Source organism: Equus asinus, chromosome 18 (genome assembly GCF_041296235.1).
Source record: "Equus asinus isolate D_3611 breed Donkey chromosome 18, EquAss-T2T_v2, whole genome shotgun sequence".
NCBI classification, from domain to species: domain Eukaryota; kingdom Metazoa; phylum Chordata; class Mammalia; order Perissodactyla; family Equidae; genus Equus; species Equus asinus.
In genome coordinates this window covers 26,585,722-26,607,479 of record NC_091807.1, presented here as the reverse complement: position 1 = coordinate 26,607,479, position 21,758 = coordinate 26,585,722, and the positions used below count along the sequence as shown (strand labels likewise).

Genomic DNA, 21,758 nt, shown 5'->3' with positions numbered 1-21,758 from the left:
CTTGAGGAGCGCAATAAGGCTGATCGTGTGATTGTTGACAAAAGGATGGAGACTGAAACCAACCGCTGCCTAAACCACTTGCATTGCTGCTGGGATGATGCCAACAGAATGGAGCAAGTCCCTTCTCTTTCCTCTTGTCTTTCATTCTCCTTCTAGTCCCCTGAGTTGGTAGAATCTAACGGAAGCCAGTTGAATAAAAGAGAAATGGTTTGCAGAGCCTCAACACCACGGAGTCGAGTACAAAAGGGTGAATGTGTGGACATGAGAGACGATAACCGGCAACATGTGGTTGTTTCTCTAGTGTCCTTCTGAGGAGCAAAATCACTGAAGTTACAAGATCTGTACATTTCAAATTTTAATAGAGACTGCCACATTATCCTCTTTTGTAAAAGCTATTCATAACACTTTTGATTAAAAAAAAGTGTGGGAGGGATTTAGAGAGAATATTGCCTAGCGTATTATTTCTCAAATTTTAACAAGACCTGGGAATCTTGTTAAAATGCAGAATCTGATTCAATAGTTCCAAGCTGCGCCTTACAGTCTGCATTTCTAACAAATGCCCAAATGATGCTGATGATTGCATTTTAAAAGGTCTAACATTTTCCTATCTTCCTACATCCACAACCACGTCATTCTATTGCTACCCTTGTGTGAAAATGCCTCTCATACGGCTCTTGCCAATTGAAAGCGCGGAAGGCAGGATTTGGCGCCACGGGTCCAATGCCTGGCTTCCTACTGGATATGAATGACGTCACCCGGAGGGGCGGGGCTCTAATTGTTACGTAGCGGGAGGCGAATCGTTAGGGACGCGGCGGGAGGCGGGAGCGGAAGTGGGGCGGCAGGTGGGCAGGGTGTGTGGCGGAAGGGGTGGGCCGGGAGAAGTCGTCCCAGTGGGCCCTCTTCCGGCGCGAGGGGCCGGAAGTTGTGGCCCGGCCGTATCAACCGGGATCAGCGGGCTGAGAGTGCGGCTGAGACCCCGACCATGGGCGGGAAGAACAAGCAGCGGACCAAGGGGAACCTGAGGGTGAGTGGCGGGTGGCCCGGCCGACCGGGGAGTCCTCGCCTCGTAGCTGCTGGCTCCGGCCCGCGCGCGGCTGGAGGATGTGTGGAGCGCGGCTGTGGGGAGGCGTGTGTTTGCGTGTCGAGTGTGACCTCCCTGTTGGAGGTGCTTCCCCGCGGGCGGGGTGGGTCATCTCTGAACAGATTGAGGAGTTGTGAGAGAAAAGGTGTTCCATGCCAGAGCTGTCCCCAGCCGAGCCTCCTCCCTCACCACACAATTTTCGTTAAGAAATGGTTCACTGTCCGGTTCAACTGGAAGGTTACCTGGCCAGGGTAGCGGGGGTGGCCTTGGGAACGAAGGAGTTGGGTGGGAAGCAGTTCAAGTGAGCCTGGTGTGCATGCTGTCTTGGATTCTGTCACTTCTTTGCCCAAAAACATGTTATAACATCTCTAATCCCCATATCCCTCGGGGTAAAACAAGGCCAAAGCCCTTACAGTGGTATTCGTGGTGTGTGGTCTGCCCCTCGCCCCTTTCCATCTGCGGCCCCATCTTCAACTCCCTCCTCCTTGCTCCCTCCATCCAGCCAGACTGGCCTCCTCAATGAGCCTGGATCTTGCCTGGCAGGCACCCCGACGCTCTTTTGTTAGGTGGCTCCAAATTTTGCTGGAGACACCTCAGTGAGGTCTCTGTGATCACCCTGTTTTAAATTGTAATCCTCCTCCACGCCCTGTTCTTTCCTGCTTTATTTCGCTCCACTGCACTTAGGACTTCTAACATATTATGTAGTTGACCATCTCGCCTCATTTACGGTCTTGCTTCACTAGGATATAAGTCTTATGAAGGCAGGTGTTTTTATCTGCTGCTGTTATCCTCGGAGCCTAGAACAAGGACTGGTATATAGGAGAATTTCACTAAATACTAGTTTAAAGAAAACCCAAGAGTGGATGAAACTTATACGATTACGGACGTTATAGTGAATTTTTTTTTCATGGCACTAGGTTTGCAATGGCACATTTCACTTTTTTTCCTGGTTCTGATCCAATTCTAGTGATTTCAGTACCACATCTTCTTAGATCTGTCACTTAATCTATTTTGAAAGGTAATAATAATGTCAACAACAATAATAGTAGCTTACTTTGTGCCAGTACTGTGCTGAGCGCTTTACTTTCATTCTCATTTAATCTTTTTTGAATTTAAAATTTGTTTTCAATGTTTAGTTTTGAAATATTCTGAATATGAGGAAAAGTTGCAAGAAGGTTAGTGACAACCCATATATTCTTTAGTTAGATTCATCAGTTGTTAAAATTTGATCATTCTTGCTTTCTCTCTCTAAATATATGTATTTTACTGAACCATATAAGAATTCTTGCAGAAATCATGACACTTAACTCCTAAATACTTCAACATGTGTATTTTAAAAACAATGCCATTCTTCTACATAACTGTGAGCAATTATAACATAGAAAATTTAAATTCATTATAATACTACTGTCTAATAATATACATTATTGTATTCAGATTTCTATAGTCATCTCAATAATGTTCTCTATAACTTTTATTTTAGATATAGCATTTTAAAAAACATCCAAGATCCAGTCAAAAATCACTCATTCCATTTAGTTCTCATTTAGATCTAGACAGTTTCCCAGTACCTTTTCTTTGTAGAGGGGTTCTTGTATGCCATGGATTTCTTGGAAGGGCCTAGGCCACTTGCTTTTGCTTAATGTAGATTTGTCTAATTGTTCCTTATGACTAGATTCAGGTTAAACGATTTTTGACAGGAATGTGTTGTAGATGATGTGTCTTTCTCAGTGCATCACACCTTAGGGCACATGATGCCTGTTTGTCCCATTATTGGTGGTATTTGTTTAATCACTTGCTTAAGCTGATGTCCATTGTAAAGGTATCTCTTTCCATTGGCTCTTAACAAATAGTATGTGGAGTGGTAGTTTGACAGGGAATAACTTCTTCTCTCACAAACTTTCACCTAATGGTTTTAGCATCCTTTGATGATTCTTGCTGGAATCGATTATTCTAGTGGTGGTATAAAAAACGTTTAATCTTGACGACAACCCAAGTAATCATTTAATTACTATTATCTCATTGTAAAGATGATGGTACTTAGGCTTAGAGAAATTAACTTGCTCATTTAATTAAAAATTAATAAGCTCATGTAGCCAGGAAGTTGCAGAGTTGAGATTTGAACTTAGAGTGGCAGTCATTCACTCAACAGAAGACTTTGAATACTGATTGCCACGTATTCAAAGATGATAGACAAATGTCTCCTATTCTTGAACTATCAGTTTGATGATAGAGACAGGTAAGTAAGCAAATAATTATAATATATTAAAGAATTATGATACCAGTATGAATAAAAAGAAAGTGGGAGAACAGAAAAGAATGGTGATTGATCTGAGGGAGGCAACTGTTGAAAACATGAGTGTGTTTTGAAGTGAGAGTAGGAGTTTGTCAGGCAGTGAAAAGGAAGGAAGGGTTTTCAGGCAGAGAGAAAAAATTACTCAAAGACCAAGTTGTAAAAGGGCATGACATGTTCAGGGAGCCTTGAATTCAATTTGAGAGTAGAAGACAAATGGCGGCAGCAAAATTAGGAGAGGGGAGGAGGAAGTGGGACAAGGGAAGAAAAGAGTGGCGGGAAATAACACAGGGAAAGGTTAAGGGCAGGTGGTGAAAGATCTGTAAGTCTTCTGAGTCTGGTCCTTAAACTGTAGACTCAGGATTGCCACATCAAATATCTCTAGAAGCCAGGCACAAAAGAATGAAGTAGGTGTAGTATGAGAAAATTAACTGCTAGAAATAGAATCAAAGTTCTTAATTTTTGAACTGTGGGTATAAGCATCTAACATACAGTAGCGCAAGTAATGAGAAACAGTAACTATATTTTAAATACAAAGTAGACCTTGAAAAAATACAATTAGTATGTTTAAAAAATAATTTGTTACTTTTGAATTGGAAACTAGAAATCTGATACCTTTTCTTCTGCACCTAGTTAGTATCACTGTCAGCTCTGGTATTTCAGGTCAGTTCAGAATTCAGCCTTGACTCTTTTTAGCTGTTAGCAATAATTTTTTAATACTATTTCATTATTTTGTTTAATGATAAAACTGTTTACAAATGAGATTATAGATAAAATTCTGATGTCTTGTCATTTAGTGTCCAGAATTGTGTTGTAATTCACTAACTTCCTTCGTAGCTCTTTATTCATGTACTGACATTGAGAGACGTGAACTGAATAATGTTAGTTCATTTTAATAAAGTTTTAAAATAGAGAAGCTTTTTTGAAATTAGTCTTAAATGCTACTATTTTGGGGGGGAAAAGTAATTCTGGCCGTTATTTTCATTTCTGGTCACTCATTTCAGTTTAGAAAGTAGTCCAGATTATTTTTTGACAAATGAATTTCCAAAACACAATTTTGCTAGGTATGAGCAAGTTAAATCACACATTTGGGTAACCCTTTCGAACGTTCTTATAGAGAAATAAGAAACAGATGAGTTTAGATGGGTTGTAATGTCATCCTGGACATTGAACTGAGGCATTTTTTTATTAGATCACAATGAACATGTTAATTTCTTTCAGTAGGTCAAATATTTTCTTTTTCTTTAACAACTAATCCCTTAACTTCTAGAATTAGGAAGCTTCTATATTATGTATCAGTCAAACAAACTACTGACTGTGGTTCAAAACAAAGGCGTCTGTCTTATATCCTGACCACTGTGTTGATTTTTATGTCTATAATAATGTAATTTGTAACTGTTTTAGCCCAAAGAGGTTAGGCTAGGCTTTGGGTATGTGGAAATGAGTGTGTCTGCCCTCAAGGCGTTCCTAGTCTGGAAGCAGCTATCATTAGACATCCAGTGATGGTTGCTTAATAAATATTTATTGAATGAATGGATGAATGAAAAGATGTAATCCATTTGTGAGTTAATTTTACGTCATTACACAGTATGTGTATACATACTATTTATACAAAAGTTGGAAATAAGTTTCATAAAACAGTACTTATTCTTACCATATGTGATACATTCTCATTTTTAAAATTTTATTCTATTTCTTTAAACTGCTGTCATGGATCATTAAGTTGATATCATGAGCCAGTGATGGATTGTATCCACAGTTTAAAATACATTGTTTTGATGTTTAGGAAACCAGGAAATAGCTCCTAGGATCATTACTGATATGTTCTTAATGACAGAAACATTCATCTTTGGGCACGTTGCAGTAGATGAAATCTAGCTTAGAAAAAAAAAAGTCCTCAAATCAAAGCTTGTTCCACTGTGGGAATTGTCAAGGAATTGCTCTAAAGAACTCAAAGTTAAGTTTTGAACTCTCTTGGCCTCTGACGTTTTTCTCCCTACTTTCTTATCAGCCTTCAAACAGTGGCCGGGCTGCAGAACTCCTTGCCAAAGAACAGGGAACAGTGCCTGGATTTATTGGTTTTGGAACATCTCAGAGTGACCTAGGCTATGTTCCTGCCATTCAAGGAGCTGAAGAAATTGACAGTCTTGTGGATTCTGATTTCCGAATGGTGCTGCGGAAACTTTCTAAGAAAGATGTCACAACAAAATTAAAAGCAAGTTTTAACATTTTAATTTGTTAAAATGTTACAATTCTTTTGTTAAAATGTCTGTATTTTGTGTAAAGAAAAATGAATCATTTATCACTAAGAAGTTCTTTTACTATTGTACTTTTTTCTGACATGTAGACTTAAGCTTAGTTTACACTTATCTTCTGGTTTATAAATTAGTTTGTTGCTCTACATTTATTTGAAGCACTTTGGAATTCTGGCTTTACGGTTTTTCCCATTAGAGGATGTAATTTTGACCCTATAATTTTAAATGGGGCTTTTTGTTTGTATACATTTTGGTTTTTTAAAAACTGAGAAGTTTCTATCATAGTAGCCTGTGAAGGAACTCTTCAGATTAGTCCCATATGGCACAAACAGAAACGGTGTATTCTCATATTACATAAAATAGGCTAAGCTTCTAGAACAGAGTAAATATAATCAATAACCAATATTATGGTTGTTGATCCTTAACGATGTTAATAATTAATTTACTTTTAGGCTATGCAAGAATTTGGAATCATGTGTACAGAGAGAGATACAGAAATTGTAAAAGGAGTTCTCCCGTACTGGCCAAGAATTTTCTGCAAAATTTCACTTGTAAGTATTGAGACTTTACTGGTTTATTTCTGTTGTATATTTTTTTGTTGAGGTCATAGGGACTATCAAATTTATATGATTCATTTTCAGTGAGGATTATGAAATGTTATGGCAGCATTGTTATGCAGATTGGATTATGTTGGGTTGTGTAAAGTGTATAGAGAGTGTTTGTTTTCAGAAATTAGGTCATTACTAGAGAATTACCCAGATACTTTCCAGTCATAGTAAATTTTGACAGCTTAATTTCTTTATATATTTGCTATCGAAGAATGAGAATGAATTGCTGAATTATTCAAGGCCTAGCTTTGACTCTATCTTGAATACAGTTATTTTTATCTCATGGGGAAAAGGAGAAAAGGAGAAATTAATTTTTCACATAATTATTGATTTTTGTTTAGCTCTGCACATAGGTGAGTTCTTCTCAGTGGGTCATCATAGCATATCCAGAAATGTTTGTATTTGTTTTTATGGGCTAGAACTATTTTAAACCATGTTATATTTTTGATAGGATCATGACCGCCGGGTTCGAGAAGCCACACAGCAAGCTTTTGAAAAACTTATCCTTAAAGTAAAAAAACACTTGGCTCCTTATTTGAAAAGCTTAATGGGCTATTGGCTAATGGCTCAGTGTGATACGTACACACCAGCTGCATCTGCAGCAAAAGATGCCTTTGAAGCAGCTTTCCCTCCAAGCAAGCAACCTGAAGCCATAGCGTTTTGCAAGGACGAAATTACAATCGTAAGTTCTTGGAACTGTTCTGTATACATGTTTCTTCTCAAGTATTTAAGGACTATGAGGCATGTTACGATGACAGCTCTTTGACCTGAATTGTGAGGGAATGAGTAAGTGCAATATTTCCAAAGGAAGATTGCCTTTTTAAAATGGTGTTTAACAAAATTGACCTTTTTGGATTTTTACGTAATTAACATTTTAGGTTGGATCTTTTTAAATTATTTAAATTTTCCACCTTTAATTTATAAATCTTAATTTATCGTATTATCTAAAAAACTTAGATATATGCTTTGTAATATATAATCTAAAAAAAGAGTACATCTAGAAATTAAATCTAAACTTATTTTCTCTCATATTCCATATCAGTACCTGTATACAGATCTAGTTCATTCTTTTTGTTGGCTCTCCGGTATTTCTTTGTTTGGATGTACAACAGTTTATTTAACTTCTTTTACATTAATATACATTTAGAATTTTTCCCCAATCTTTCATTGTAATGAACACTGCTTCAGTGAACTTTTTTTTTTTTAATTGAAGTATCATTAACATCCAATATTGTGAAGATTATGGAATAAATCTCTTTATCCCCTGTGGAGTGATAGTTACCAGAACTTCTAGTAACCATATGTTGGGTCAAAGGATAAGAACATTTAAAATATTTATAGATATTGTTAAATTGCCCTTCAAAAGGTCATACAAATTTATGCTCCCATTAACAGATATAAAAGTTTCTCCAACGCTCGGCCAACGCTTTTGCCAGACTGATATCAGCTATAACTTTTGTGCCTTTGAGTTCATCTGTATCTAATACTGTCCTTCCTCGTTTCTTCCCTCCTTATTTGCTATTCCTAATATATGGACTGGAAAAACCAGACGGCCAAGTTTGTTAGCATTATATCAAGAAATAAGAGTAGATGGACTGTGAGTGAGGGGGAATTGAGGATTTAAAAAAATTCATGCTTGCATTCTTTCCCTTATTTACTACTTCTTTGTTGCCATAGCACCCTGTTTATAATCCTACTTAAACACCCTCCCTCCCTTCCTCCTTTCATTTAGTCAACCTTCCTGTGGCTTCCCATTACACTTACAAGTCCAGATTTCTTATCTTGACCCATAGGGCTCTGCATGATCTGATCGCTGCTTACCTATGTGATCTCGTCACCCAACACCTCTCCTACACACACACACACGTATGCATTCTAGTTCCCCATTTAGGTTCTTAGTTCTTCCATCCTTCATTTCTCTGGTGTACCAAGCTTACTTTTCTAGGGAAAGGGTTTTTGGCTTTAATCGTATTCTCAAAGAGAGTTCTGTAACCGAACCATAAATTAATCACTGGTTTATTTAAAGTAGCAAATGATAAATGTTATGAGAGTGGAATATCATGAGTTTGGACATGAAGAGTTTTAGAAAATAGATTTTGAGACAACTAATTTGTTCCTAGTTTTTTTGTTTGTTTGTTTTTTTGTTCTTGACTTTGTTATGGATGGATAACTTATTGAATATGTGGATGATTTCCTCCATTATTTTCTCTTTAGTTGGCCATGTCACAGTTCATAACAGATGTTGGGTTTGAGCTTTCCCAAATTCAAAATGAATGTATTAGAGAGGAGTTAGGCAAATGAAGATTAAAATGTCATATTTATAGACAGTGTGTCATAATGTCTATCGCAATGTGGGCTCTGGGTCATACCATTGGGTTCTAGTTGCTTTCTGCTATTAGTTGGATGTGTGACCTTGGACAAGTTTCTTTGCCTCCATTACCTCGTCTGTTAAAGTGGGAATTAATGTGAATTCATTGAGTTGTTGTGAGGATTAATTTAGTTAATGCATGAAATGTGCTCAAAGCAATACCTGGCATGTGGAAAAACTCAATAAATGCTAGCTGTTCTTATTGCTGATAAAATAGATACTGGAGCCGTGGGTTTCCTAGTCCTGCACACTCCAGAAGTTAGGCACACTTAAACTCGCATTTCAGATGGAACCTTAGACCTCCCTCCAGGATGGCGCAGAGTACAGTGTGTGTCCTCTGTGAGCAGGGAGGTACTCAAAAAGAGAGGAGAGGAAAGCAGAACCTAATTTTTCTCCCAGACTTACTAACTGAATATTTCATCCACTTCATCACTTTGTGCAAGAGGAATGGAGAAGCAAGATACCAGGAATATTTAGGGGAGAATTCCTTTTATGGCAACTGGAGGTGTTTAGAAGAAGCACCCTGTCCTTATCCCAGCAGCAGCCAACTTTGGGAATTGATAGGGAAAGAAAAATAGGTAAAATGTCTTCAGACCTTTTAGTTTTGCTATTTAATTTTGCCACTTTTGTGGGGAATGGGGCAAAAACTTTTAGGTGAGGTGAGGTTTATGCTCTGTTCGCTATTGACAGTTCAATAAAATCTCAAGGCTGTGGGCTTTTCCTCTTCTCTAGGTGCTGCAGGATCATCTTATAAAAGAAACGCCTGATACACTCAGTGACCCGCAGTAAGTTGTGTTGTATCTGTGACTCTTGTTGAGGATTTGTTTCATCCATAGGGAGTAAGATGATAATTTCAATGTGACTTTTTTTTAAAAAGGTACTTGAAATGTAGAGCTGAAAGTACTTAATATAGTGCCGTATGCCAGGTACTGTTTTTAAGTGCTTTTACTTACAAGTTGTCCTGCTATTTAAGTTGAATTATCTGGGAGCTACACATTTATTTCTTTTACAAAGATGTTTTTAGATTTTTCTCACATTTGCCTTTTGACAGTCAAAGCGGGAACCATTTTAAGGTCTGGTTGAAAATAGTTTAAGAAGTATGAATAGTTCTATTGAAAGAGTAGAAAAATGTTCCATTTACTTTTACTCTTAGGTTCTAATCAAGCTGTTAAGAGTCCGTAAGGGAAAGTCATCTTAGATGCATTGGTACCCGTTCCCCAGAATCGCCCTATTGACTGCTCCTGAGAGCAGTGTCTTTGCACACATGTTTCAAGACAGGGCTTTTGTCTGCTTTCACCTTGTATTATTAGAAAAATACGTAATTAAAGTTCTGTGAATGTTTGCATTTTGTGGGAGGAGGGGTTGGCACGGGGGTAATAGACTATAGAAATAACGCAAGTTTGGTGGATATTTAATGATAAAACATTTAAAATGGAAGTGCCAAAATGTACTTTGGCTTATTCTCAATCCTTCTCCATATTTTCTTTTCACATCAAGGACTGTTCCAGAGGAAGAGAGAGAAGCTAAATTCTATCGAGTTGTAACCTGTTCCTTATTGGCTTTAAAGAAATTGCTGTGCCTCTTACCTGATAATGAGCTTGACTCTCTGGAAGAGAAATTTAAGTCTCTTTTATCACAAAATAAATTTTGGAAGTATGGAAAACACAGTATACCTCAGGTATCTTAATCTTTTTTATTTTAAGACACTTCCCTGATACCTTTTTTCCTCTGATCTTGTTAGTTTATGTTTATGCTTTATGTTTAAAACTCTGCAAACGCATCTTTGTGGTGCGACTGAATTGCCTCTCTTACTAGAATGTTACTGTATTTTCACTTTTTTATTTAGCTGTTTGGAGCTCAGATTCCGAATTGAATTACCATGCTCCTCTGTTCATGGCACCTTAAAATTGTTGGTTTGTGCAAGGCTCTTCTCATTTAATGTATTTATTTTTCATCTTTTGTCCCTATCTCCCTCTCCATTCTCCACCTCCACCAGCTGACCATTCTAATATGCTTAATGTCTGTCCTTTTGTTTTCTGTAGTCGATTCTTGTTGTTTATGGTGATTAGATTCTATAAAGTCCCCACAAACACTGAATTAGTGAGTACTGAAGGGTTGTTCTTAGGAGAAATACAGGATTAGGTTCCTGCGTGTCTTTGGTCACAACATTCTCGTCACTTGGTCGATTACATAACCTTGTTTCATGTATGTATGTTTAAAGACATCTTTAATATATAGTGTTGATTTATTGACATTGAATTCACGGACAACAGCAGTAGAAGTCATGCCTGAACGAAGCTTATCAAGTTTGTATTTTCTCTGTTAGGCCCATCACAGCCTTTTTGCAGATGTTTTTAATTCACATAAATGGTATTGTGGTATATTTCATTCCATTTATTGCTTTTTACTTAGTACTATTTTTTTTTTTTAAAGATTTTATTTTTTCCTTTTTCTCCCCAAAGCCCCCTGGTACATAGTTGTGTATTCTTTGTTGTGGGTCCTTCTAGTTGTGGCATGTGGGACGCTGCCTCAGCATGGTTTGATGAGCAGTGCCATGTCCGCGCCCAGGATTCGAACCAACGAAACACTGGGTCGCCTGCAGCGGAGTGCGCGAACTTAACCACTTGGCCACGGGGCCAGCCCCTACTTAGTACTATTTTTTAAAGGTATGCTTTTTTTTTTCATGAGGAATATTGGCCCTGAGCTAACATCTGTTGCCAATCTTCCTCTTTTTTTTTCTCCCCAAGCCCCAGCACATGGGTGTCTACCCTAGTTGTAAGTCTGTCTGGTTCCTCTATGTGGGATGCCACCACAGCATGGCTTGATGAGCAGCATATAGGTCTGCACCCAGGATCCAAACCAGTGAACCCTGGGCTGCTGAAGTGGAGTGTGTGAATTTAACTACTACACCACTAGGCCAGCCCCCTACTTAGTACTTTTTAAAAAAAGTACTAAAATACTTTAAATCCGTCAGATTGCATATGTATATCTGTTCCATGGCGTCTAAGTGCTGTGTAGTATTCGGAAGTTTGCATCTATTCCATTTTACCTGTCCATTCCCCCAGTGATAGACCCCCTGATTGCCTCCAACTTCCTGCCCTCACAAATAATGCAGCAATGAATATCTTCATTCATGTATCCTCAGATCTGTGAGAATTCCTTTTTCTGAAATTATCTCACTTTCTGAATCGCTGAGTCAAAGGATACATGCATACTTAATTTTCTGGAGAAGTGCCAGATTGCTCATCTGAATGGCTGCATTACTCTAGACTCAACCACCAATGCACGATGAGGCCTCCATATCCTAATATTCCAGCCAGGACTAGGCATCATTCAGCTTCCTAATTTTTGTCAGTCTAATAGGAGTTCAAATGTTCTCTCTCTTTAATTTTAATTACTCTGCTAACTAGTGACTTTTAGCATCTCTTTATAAACTTTTTAGATTTTTGTGTTTCTTCCATAAACTAGTTGTTCCTATCTTTCTCCCCTTTTTTTCTATTGGAGTCATTCTCTTTTTCTTGTTTTACTGGAGTTCCTTGTGTATTCTAAATATTAGTCCTTTTGTCGTTTTTAGGCATTACAAATATTCTCTTATTCTGTCGCCTTTCATGTGTCCTCTGTTAGAAATCTTAATGTTGGTGTAGTCAGAATCACTGGTTTTGCCTTATGTAGGGCTTTCCCACTTTAAAGCCATAAAGATACTCTTCTATTTTTAATAGTTATATTTTTTTATAGTTTTACGTTTAATATGAAGTCTTTAATCCATCAATAATCCACCTTTTTATATGGTGTTAGGCAGAGACCTGGTTACATTTCTCTTCATGTATAGTGAACCAGTTTTTTTGTTGCCTAGTAAGCTGTTCATTCTTTCCCTATTGACTTTTGATCCACCATTATGGTACATCTAGTTCCCATATGTTTGTAAGTTTGTCTCTAAACTCTATCTTCTGATCCAAAGACCTTTGTTTGTTCTTGTGCCAGTACCTCTGTTAATATGACATTATGATATGTCATAATAACTGCTCAGATGAGTCACTCTTTTTTAGTCATCATCTTTCAAAATTGACTAAGTTGTTTTAGAACTTTATTCTTCCATATAAATTTCAGTAAATTTATTGAATTCCTCAAAAAAGTCTAACTGGAATTTCAGTTGGAGCTGCACTGAATGATTTGGGGAGACTTGCTTCCTTTTTTTAAGGTGTGCTTTTTTTTCTTTTTGGTGAAGAAGATTAGCCCTGAGCTAACATCTGTTGCTAATCTTCCTCCTTTTTTAAAAATTTTTTTTCTTTCTCCCCAAAGCCTCAGTATATAGTTGTATATCCTAGTTGTAAGTCATTCTAGTTCTTCTATGTGGGATGCTACCACAGCATGGCTTGATGAGCGGTGTGTAGGTCTGTGCCCAGAATCCGAACTGGCAAACCCCAGGCCACCAAAGTGGAATGCGTGAACTTAACCATTTGCCCACGGGGCTGGCCCCAGACTTGCTGTCTTTATGTTGTTGAACTTGATGTTATGATGAACCTGTCATATCTCTCACTTTATTCAAGTATTTAAAAAATATCCTAGAATAATTTTTTAAACCAAATTAATTGAGGTATAATTTACACACAATAAAATGCAGCCATTTTAATCATATAGTTTGATAAGTTTTGACAGATGTATACACCCATCTACATGTACAAACCCGTGTAACCACTACAATCAAGATATAAAACATTTTTATTACTGAAAAATGGGTTTCTTGTGTCCCTGCTAGTCATCCTTCCCTTTACCCCAGGCAGCCATTGATCTGCTTTCTGTCACTACAGATTAGGTTGGTCTTTTCTAGGGTTTCATATAAATGGAGCCATATATTACTCTGTATCTTTTGCTCAGCATAATGCTTTTAAGATTTTTTCATGGTTGTTGCATGTCTCAATAGTTCATTCCTTTTTATTGCTTAGTTTCATATAGTCTTTGTATGGATATATGTTTTCATTTTTCTTGGGTAAGGAGAGGAATTGGTGAGTCATATGGTAAGTATATGTTAAATTTATAGGAAACTACCACACCATTTTCCAAAGTGGTTATACTGTTTCATACTCTTTTTGTTGGTGAGGAAGATTGGCCCTGAGCTAACATCTGTTGCTAAGCTTCCTCTTTTTGCTTGAGGAAGATTGTCCCTGAGCTAATATCCGTGCCAGTCTTCCTCTATTTTTTGTATGTGGGATACTGCCACAGCATGGCTTGATGAGTGGTGTGTAGGTCCATGCCCAGGATCTGAACCTGCGAACCCTGGGCTGCTGCAGTGGAGTGTAGAAACTCAGCCACCACGCCATTGGCCTGGCCCCTGTTTTACACTCTTATCAGCAATGTATGATGTTTTTACTTGCTCCATATCCTCACTTTGATGTTTTCAGTTGTTTTAAGTCATTCTCATGGCTATGGGATCAGGGGATCAGCAGACTGCAGCTCATAGGTCAAAATCTGGCATACCTGTTTTTGTAAATAGTTTTTTGTATTGTGTGTGGCTGATTTCATGCTAACAAAGCAGAGCTAAGCAGTTGCAGCAGAGAACATATAGCTTGCAAAGCCTAAAATCTTTATTCTCTGGCTCTTTAAAGAAAATGTTTACTCACCTCTCGGGTAGAGATTTTTCCTTGTGGTTTTAATTTGCATTTCCCTGATGGCTGATAATGTTGAATGTCTTTTAATGTGCTTATTGGCCATTTGTAAATCTTCTTTTTTGAGGTGTCTAGTCAAACCTTTTGCTCAGTTTTAATATATTGTATTTTTTATTTCTACTTGTTTTTTTTGTATTTTCTATTGCTTTGATGAAATTTCCTTTTTTTAAAAGACTTTTTTTTTAGAGCAGTTTTAGATTGACAGCAAAATTGAGGAAAATGTCCAGAGATTTCATACACCTCCCGCTCCTCCCAAGTGCGTAGCCTCCTTCATTATCAACGTCTCCCACCAGAGTGGTACATTTGTTAGATATGATGAACCTACACTGATAGATTATCATCCAGAGTCCATAATTTACATTAGGGTACACTCTTGGTAGTGTACATTCGATAGGTTTGGACAAACGTTTAATGACATGTATCTGTTTCCTATTTTTTTTTTTCATTCATTGTTATATTTTCCTTTACTTCACTGAGTATAGTTAATAAAAGCTGATTTGAAGTCTGTGTCTGATAATAACATCTGGGTCATCTTGGGCTTGTCATCAGTTAATTGTCTTACCTCTTGAAATGGGATCACATTTTCCTGGCTCTTTGTGTGCTGAGTAGGGGCTGGGCCAGTGGCGCAGTGGTTAAGTGTGCATGTTCCACTTTGGCAGCCCAGGGTTCGCCGGTTCGGATCCTGGGTGCGGACATGGCACTGCTTGGCAAGCCATGCTGTGGCAGGAGTCCCACATATAGGAAAAAAAAAAAAGTAGAGGAAGATGGGCATGGATGGTAGCTCAGGGCCAGTCTTCCTCAGCAAAAAGAGGAGGATTGGCAGCAATGTTAGCTCAGGGCTAATCCCCCTCCCCCCAAAAAGCAAAAAGATCTATATGCTGAGTAATTAAACTGTATCCTGGACAGAGATATTTAGATTGTATCCTGCAATGTTATGTTTTGGAGACTGGATTATTTTATATTGCTACAAAAGTGTTGATGTTTTTGTGTTAATAGGCAGTTTACTTAGATTCAAACAGCAAAATGTCATGCCTGCAGTGGGCAACATCTCAGATCTCATTTCAGTTCTGAAACCTTAATTTTAAGCTGTTTTCAGTTTACTCTGTGCATGCATGGTTCAAGGATCAGCTGTAGATTTAGGTTGTGTAAACATGGCTTGTGGGGGTTCCTTTCTCTGGTTTTCTCCTTTCTAGAGTTCCCTGTCACTCTCCTGCAACTTTGTTTACCTTGGGCTCCTTTTCCTGCTTCTTCCAGTTCCTCCACTGAGAATGATGTCAGGCTTCCTCTTGGAGTTGTGGCTGCCCCTGGGCCTTTGTGGTGGTCACTGCAGCCACCTTCAGGGCAAAGCTGCACACAGTGGGAATCAGTCTATGTGGATTGCTTAACTCCAAGTTTTGATTTCCCCTCCCAAATGTGTATTTCAGTCTTCAGAGCCCTCAGGTAGTTGTTTTTTGTGTTTTGTTCACAGAGCCTGTAGTTGTTCTAGGAATCCTACAGGAAGATCAATGTATTATTAGTCTCTTGCTACAGCATATTCTTTTTGTAATTTTTGAATTGAGTTTTAAGTTTTGAGTTGTAAAGGTGCTTTATTTATCCTGATTACAAGTATTTTGTCAGATAAAGTATCCTGAATGTTTTCTTTCAGTCTGTGGCTTAGATTTTCATTTTGTTAATGGGATTTGGAGAAGGCGTTTTAATTTTGATAAAGTCCAGTTTATCAATTTTTTTCTGTTATGGTTTGTGCTTTTGATGTCTTATCTAAGAAATCTTTGCCTTCCTCAAGGTTGCAAAGATTTTCTATATTTTATTTTAGAAGTTTTGTAGTTTAGGTCCATTTAGAGTTAATTTTTGTGTATGACATAAAGGTGAGTGTCTAATTTCTTTTCATATAGGTATCCATTTGTTGACAGACTGTCCTTTCCTCACTCTGGCACCTTTGTCAAAATTCAGCTGACCATATATGTTGGCTTTTAATTTTGAACTCTTTATTCTGTTCCATTTATCTATATGTCTATCCTTACACTAATACCACATTCTCTTGATTATTATTGTTTTATAGTAGGTCTTGAAACCCTCCAGCTTTGTTCTTTTTCAAAATTGTTTAGGCTGTTTTAATCCTAGAATAATAATATATAGTATTCTCTATACTGAACACGTCTTTATGGCTTTTGTCATTATTGTGAAATGGGTTTTCCTTTTCAATTACATTTTCCATTTTGTTTCTACTGATGTTTAGGAGTACTGTGCTTTCATATGTTAATTATACATCCAGCAGCTCTTCCAAACTCCTGTTAGTTCTAATAGTTTGTCTTTAAATTGAGTATTTTTTATAGCCTGTTTTGCCACGATTATAGTTTGTTATTTGGGTAATTTTCCAGTTCTTTTTTTTCCTTGTCTCTTTGTATTAATTAGGTCCACCAGTGCCATGTTGAATAGAAGTGGTGATAGCAGGCGTTCTTTTCTTGTTCCTGATTTTAATGGTGATAGTTTTAGACCCTCAGGGTTAAGTATGATATTTGCTGTAGATTTCATAAGGTTTAAGGTTTCCTTTTTATTCTTAGTTTGCTGAGTATTTCTGTCATAAATGAATGTTGAAATTTTCTTGATTGTGTTTTCTGATATGTTTATCTGATCATATGATTTTCCAGCCTAGCATTTAAGAGGCAAACTTAATCATGCTGTATGTATATCTTTTAAAATACTCTGCTGACATTCATTTGATAATATTTTATATAAAATATAGAGAAATAAAATATTTTGTGGGGCTAAATATATGTGTATTTTTTAATCCCAGAAAACATTATTATTATACTCTCAATCTTTGTTTAGATTTACCTACATATTCTTTGCTTTGTTTGCTCTTTATTCCTTTCTTCGTCTCTTACCTTCCATATGGGATTGTTTACCTTCTGTATAGGGTGTGTCCTTTGCATTTCTTTTTGTGCTGGTCTGCTGGTGATGAAATCTTTTTTCTCTGTCGAAAAAGATGTTTTTATTTCACTCTCATTCTTGGAAGATATTTTACGAGGTACAGGATTAAATACTGGCAGTTATTTTTGTGTTGAAGATATTATTCCACTGTATTCTGATTTACATTTTTGCCATTGAAGTCAGTTATCAGTCTGACTGTCCTTCCTTCGAAGGTAGTTCATTTTTTTCCTCTGGCTACTCTTAAGATTGTGTCTCTGTTTGTTTTTTGCGGTTGCACTGTGATGGGTCTTGGTGTGGATTTCTTTTTATGTATCTTGCTTGGGATTTGTTGGACTTCTTGAATCTGTAGATTGGTGTATTTCATTGGCTGTACAAAATGCTCAGTTATTATCTCTTCAGATAGATCCTTTGCCTCATTGTCTCTTTTCTTTCCCTTGGGGATTCTGATTAAATATACGTTAAGCCTTCTCACTATCCTTTATGTCTCTTATGCTGTCGTCGTTTTTGATCTTTTTATCTTTCCATGCTATTGGTGGATAAATTCTTGTGCTCTGTCTTTCAGTTCACTGATTCTCTCTTCATCTATACCTAATCTGTTCTTAAACTATGAATTGAGCTTTTATTTATATATATATAGTTTAGGGATTATGCTTGGTTCTTTTTCAGATCTGCTGTGCTTTTTCTAAGGTCCTTTTTCCTTCATATTTCCTTAAACTTTTGTTTCTTTAGATATAATAAATATTGTTTATATGGAATTTATAACTGATCATTCTAAGATTTAAAGTCTCAGATCTCTGTGTTATGTTTTGTTTCTGGTGATACTTGCTCATGGTGACTTATTTTTTGTGTGTTTGGCTATATTTAACTTTGTGTTGGCTAGTATATTTGTAGGGATAATTCGAGGCCCCTAATGAAGGCTTCTGCCCATGGAGAGGATTTGTGTTTGCTTCAGCCAAATAAATAGAAAGTTGAATTATTTTTCCCTTCACTTTTGGCTTAGTAATTCCTAATGTCTTTTCACTTATTTGATATTCTTACAAAGATTTTAAAAAGTATTTTTTCCAGCCCTTTTAGTTTTATTAATAAGAGGGTTAGTATGAATAACCTATCTGTTATTACCATAGGTAAAAAATCTTCTCTCAGTTTTATTAGGCTTTAATTTAATTCAGCTTTTCTTCTTTTAGATCCGCTCGGCTTATTTTGAGTTAGTTTCTGCTTTGTGCCAGCGTATTCCACAGTTGATGAAAGATGAAGCATCCAAAGTGAGCCCATCAGTTCTACTCAGCATTGATGACAGTGACCCCATTGTATGCCCAGCTCTCTGGGAAGCTGTGCTTTATACACTTACAACTATTGAGGTAGGTAAGAGTGGTACATTTAGTACAGGGAATACTTGTCTTATTTTTATTCTGGAAATCATTTGAGAGAGAGCCTATCAGATTATAATACCTAAAACTTACTGAAAAATACTTTCTTGCAAATAAAATATTTAATAATTTTTTACAATTTCAGAGTTTTAGTTTTTAATGGTGGTGGTGAAAGATTTTAATCTCTTTAGGTAGAATACTTGATTTATTTTTGAGAGCCTGTATGTCTTCTCTCTTAATTGGGAAAAGTATGTTTATGATGTCTTGTTATTATTATGTTTTCTTTGGTTAGGACTGTTGGCTTCATGTAAATGCAAAAAAAAGTGTGTTTCCCAAGCTGTCAGCTGTGGTTCGTGAAGGTGGTCGGGGTCTGGCTGCTGTCATATATCCTTACCTTCTGCCATTTATCAGCAAGCTCCCTCAGTCCATTACAGATCCAAAGTTGGATTTCTTCAAAAATTTCCTCACGTCTTTAATTGTAGGGTAAGGAGTTTACATTTTTGATCTTTAAAACAAAAGAGATTTTTCTTGTATTCATAAATGGGTAGAATGACCTACTCATTATTGTCTTATTTAAATTTCCCCAAATTGTTTTGCTGTTTATTAAACACTTTTGAAGTTTTCAGAGAATTTCAATTGGAATTCTTTTCTCAGGTGCTTTCTAGGCTTTAGTGGTAGTAGGCAGCAGAAAGTGAGATGAATATGGTAAGGCCCTTAGATGGAAATAGTCCATTTTTCAAATGAGCCCTTTCTTTGCATGTTGATAAGTACAAATACCCAAATGCAGAAAATGAAACAGTGGAGTTTTTAAAACTTCCGTAAACTTATATATAATAGCTGTTTAAAGTCATACTTAAAAAATTATTTCAGTGTATTCATTGAACTTAATAAGTGAAAGATAGCTAGTTTTATTAATAATTAATGAATATTCCTTTTCACTGTACTATTATCTTTGGTTAAGTCCTTTCTTTCAAATTTGCAGGTGGATTGGTTCATTCATAAAAAATAAATATGTATTATCTTTTGTTAACACTTTTTCATAGTTCTGCAAGTTCATATTCTACTCGGGCTGTGTTTTGGTTGGTTGGTCTTAGTTTTAGCTCAAAAAATCGTCTTCTTTTGGTATGATGCCTTTCCCATGTCTTTATTTTGGTGTTTCTTCTGAGTTGCTTATTTTCTTTTTCATGAGAGACTAAGCCACAGTTATTTATTGTTTTTTAGGCTATCAACAGAGAGAATCAAAACCAGCTTTTCAGAGTGCTCAGCAGTAATATCTGCTTTTTTTGAATGCTTACGTTTTATAATGCAACAAAACTTAGGTGAGAAAGAGATTGAAGAGATGCTCGTCAATGATCAGGTATTTATAATGTAAAAACCATTAGTTTCTTTGCACACTGACAATAAAGAATCAAGTTCATTTCTGTCTTGTTGCCATTTTATCAATTAGCCTTCCTTATAAAGATTTCATTTCTGACTAGATAAATAACAGTTCTATACTGTCAGTTGCTATCGTAATACCATAATGCCTAAGTTCTAGTTAGTCTCTGGATTTACAAATTCTAACTGTTTTAGGGAGTTGCAATGCAAAACAGAATTTAGAAGATGCTATTTGTGTTTATTTAATTGTTTAAATTATGTAATAATCATGTTACTTCTAAAATATTCAAGTACATTTATCCTTTTGTGAACAGTTGTGCTTGGCTTTTAGAACCAGTGATGAGAGCAGGTTCTGGAATATAGTTCCTTATGGTATGAAATTAATTAATGAAATTATAGAAGCCCAGATCCTAATTGATGTCTCAGATAGTTAACTTCTCTTGTCTTTGTAATTTAAGAACAAAGGTTCTGAATTCTCTGGGTCCCGTATGACTTTCATATTAACTTAGAAAAAAGCTAGAAACTTGGATAAGTTCAGAAGATGCAGAGAAAGCTATATTATTTGTTAATGACCAATAATCTTGGTCAGTTATATCATGGAAAAGAAATAATTCAGGAGAATGCAGTGAAATCATTAAGCTCTTTCTATGATTTGAAAATGATCTTCAAGTTAACTCTTTTCAGCATTTTGGGAAAAATCCATGCTTTTCAGTAATTAAATACGAAATTTTATGATGTTTTACAAATACCTTGTGTACATATTATTTCTCCTGAAAACTGAACTTTTATAATTCTACTTCCTCTTTCAGTTGATTCCTTTTATTGATGCAGTTCTCAAAGACTCAAAATTGCAAGATGGGCAGCTCTTTAACCATTTAGCAGAAACTTTAAATTCCTGGGAAGCCAAAGCTGATATGGAAAAAGATGATAAGACGGTTCACAACTTGGAGAAAGTGCTACTAAATTTCTGGGAAAGACTGTCAGAGATCTGTGTGGAGAAAATCAATGAGCCAGAAGCTGATCTTAAGTCTGTTTTGGGTGTATCTAACCTATTACAGGTCCTCCAGAAGCCAAAGAGCTCCTTGAAGTCAAATAAAAAAAAAGTTAGTAAGGTTAGATTTGCTGATGAGATGCCTGAAAGTAATAAAGAGAATGAAAAATGTGTCTCCTCAGAAGGAGAGAACAGTGAAGGCTCTGAATTAGTGGCTGAACTGTCTCTCACACATAATTGTTCAGACGTTATATCTCCACTAAGGAAAAAACCTTTGGAAGACTTAGTCTGTAAGTTAGCAGAGATGAGTATTAATTATGTCAATGAACAAAAGTCAGAGCAGCATCTAAGGTTTCTTTCCACTCTGCTCAACTCCTTCTCTTCAACCCAAGTATTTAAAATGCTACTAGGTGATGAAAAACAGAGTGTTGTCAAAGCCAAACCTCCTGAAATAACCAAGCTTGCACAAAAAAATCCTGCGGTGCAGTTTTTATACCAGAAACTAATAGGTTGGCTAAATGAAGATCCAAAGAAGGATGCTGGTTTCTTGGTGGACATTTTGTACAGTGCCCTTCGTTGCTGTGACGATAATATGGAAAGAAAAGATGTCTTGGATGATCTAACCAAGGTATTAACTGTTGTATATCTTTTTAAACTGTAATGGTTGACACTGGCACACTCATTGTAGAAGAGTGGAACGAGACCTGCATGGGGCGTATTTTTGGATTGTTTCTTGACTATGAATGTCAGTTTAAAGCCCAGCAATATATTCTTGATTGTGATTGGGACGTGTGTGAGACTTCTGGGTAAGTGTGTTAACATGA

General features: G+C 36.7%; 1 protein-coding gene across 1 annotated transcript in view; it reads left to right on the top strand.

Annotated features, from left to right (window-relative positions):
• Positions 1-859: 859 nt before the first annotated feature.
• Positions 860-21,758, top strand: part of LTN1 (listerin E3 ubiquitin protein ligase 1) — a 53,886-nt gene continuing 32,987 nt past the window's right edge. The window contains exons 1-10 of the mRNA XM_014866315.3: positions 860-1,024; positions 5,386-5,589; positions 6,082-6,180; positions 6,689-6,919; positions 9,338-9,390; positions 10,103-10,283; positions 18,384-18,557; positions 18,859-19,049; positions 19,788-19,923; positions 20,753-21,562. Coding sequence (XP_014721801.1) covers positions 983-1,024; positions 5,386-5,589; positions 6,082-6,180; positions 6,689-6,919; positions 9,338-9,390; positions 10,103-10,283; positions 18,384-18,557; positions 18,859-19,049; positions 19,788-19,923; positions 20,753-21,562 — 2,121 coding nt within the window. The 5' untranslated portion in view covers positions 860-982. The remainder of the gene's footprint in view (positions 1,025-5,385; positions 5,590-6,081; positions 6,181-6,688; positions 6,920-9,337; positions 9,391-10,102; positions 10,284-18,383; positions 18,558-18,858; positions 19,050-19,787; positions 19,924-20,752; positions 21,563-21,758) is intronic.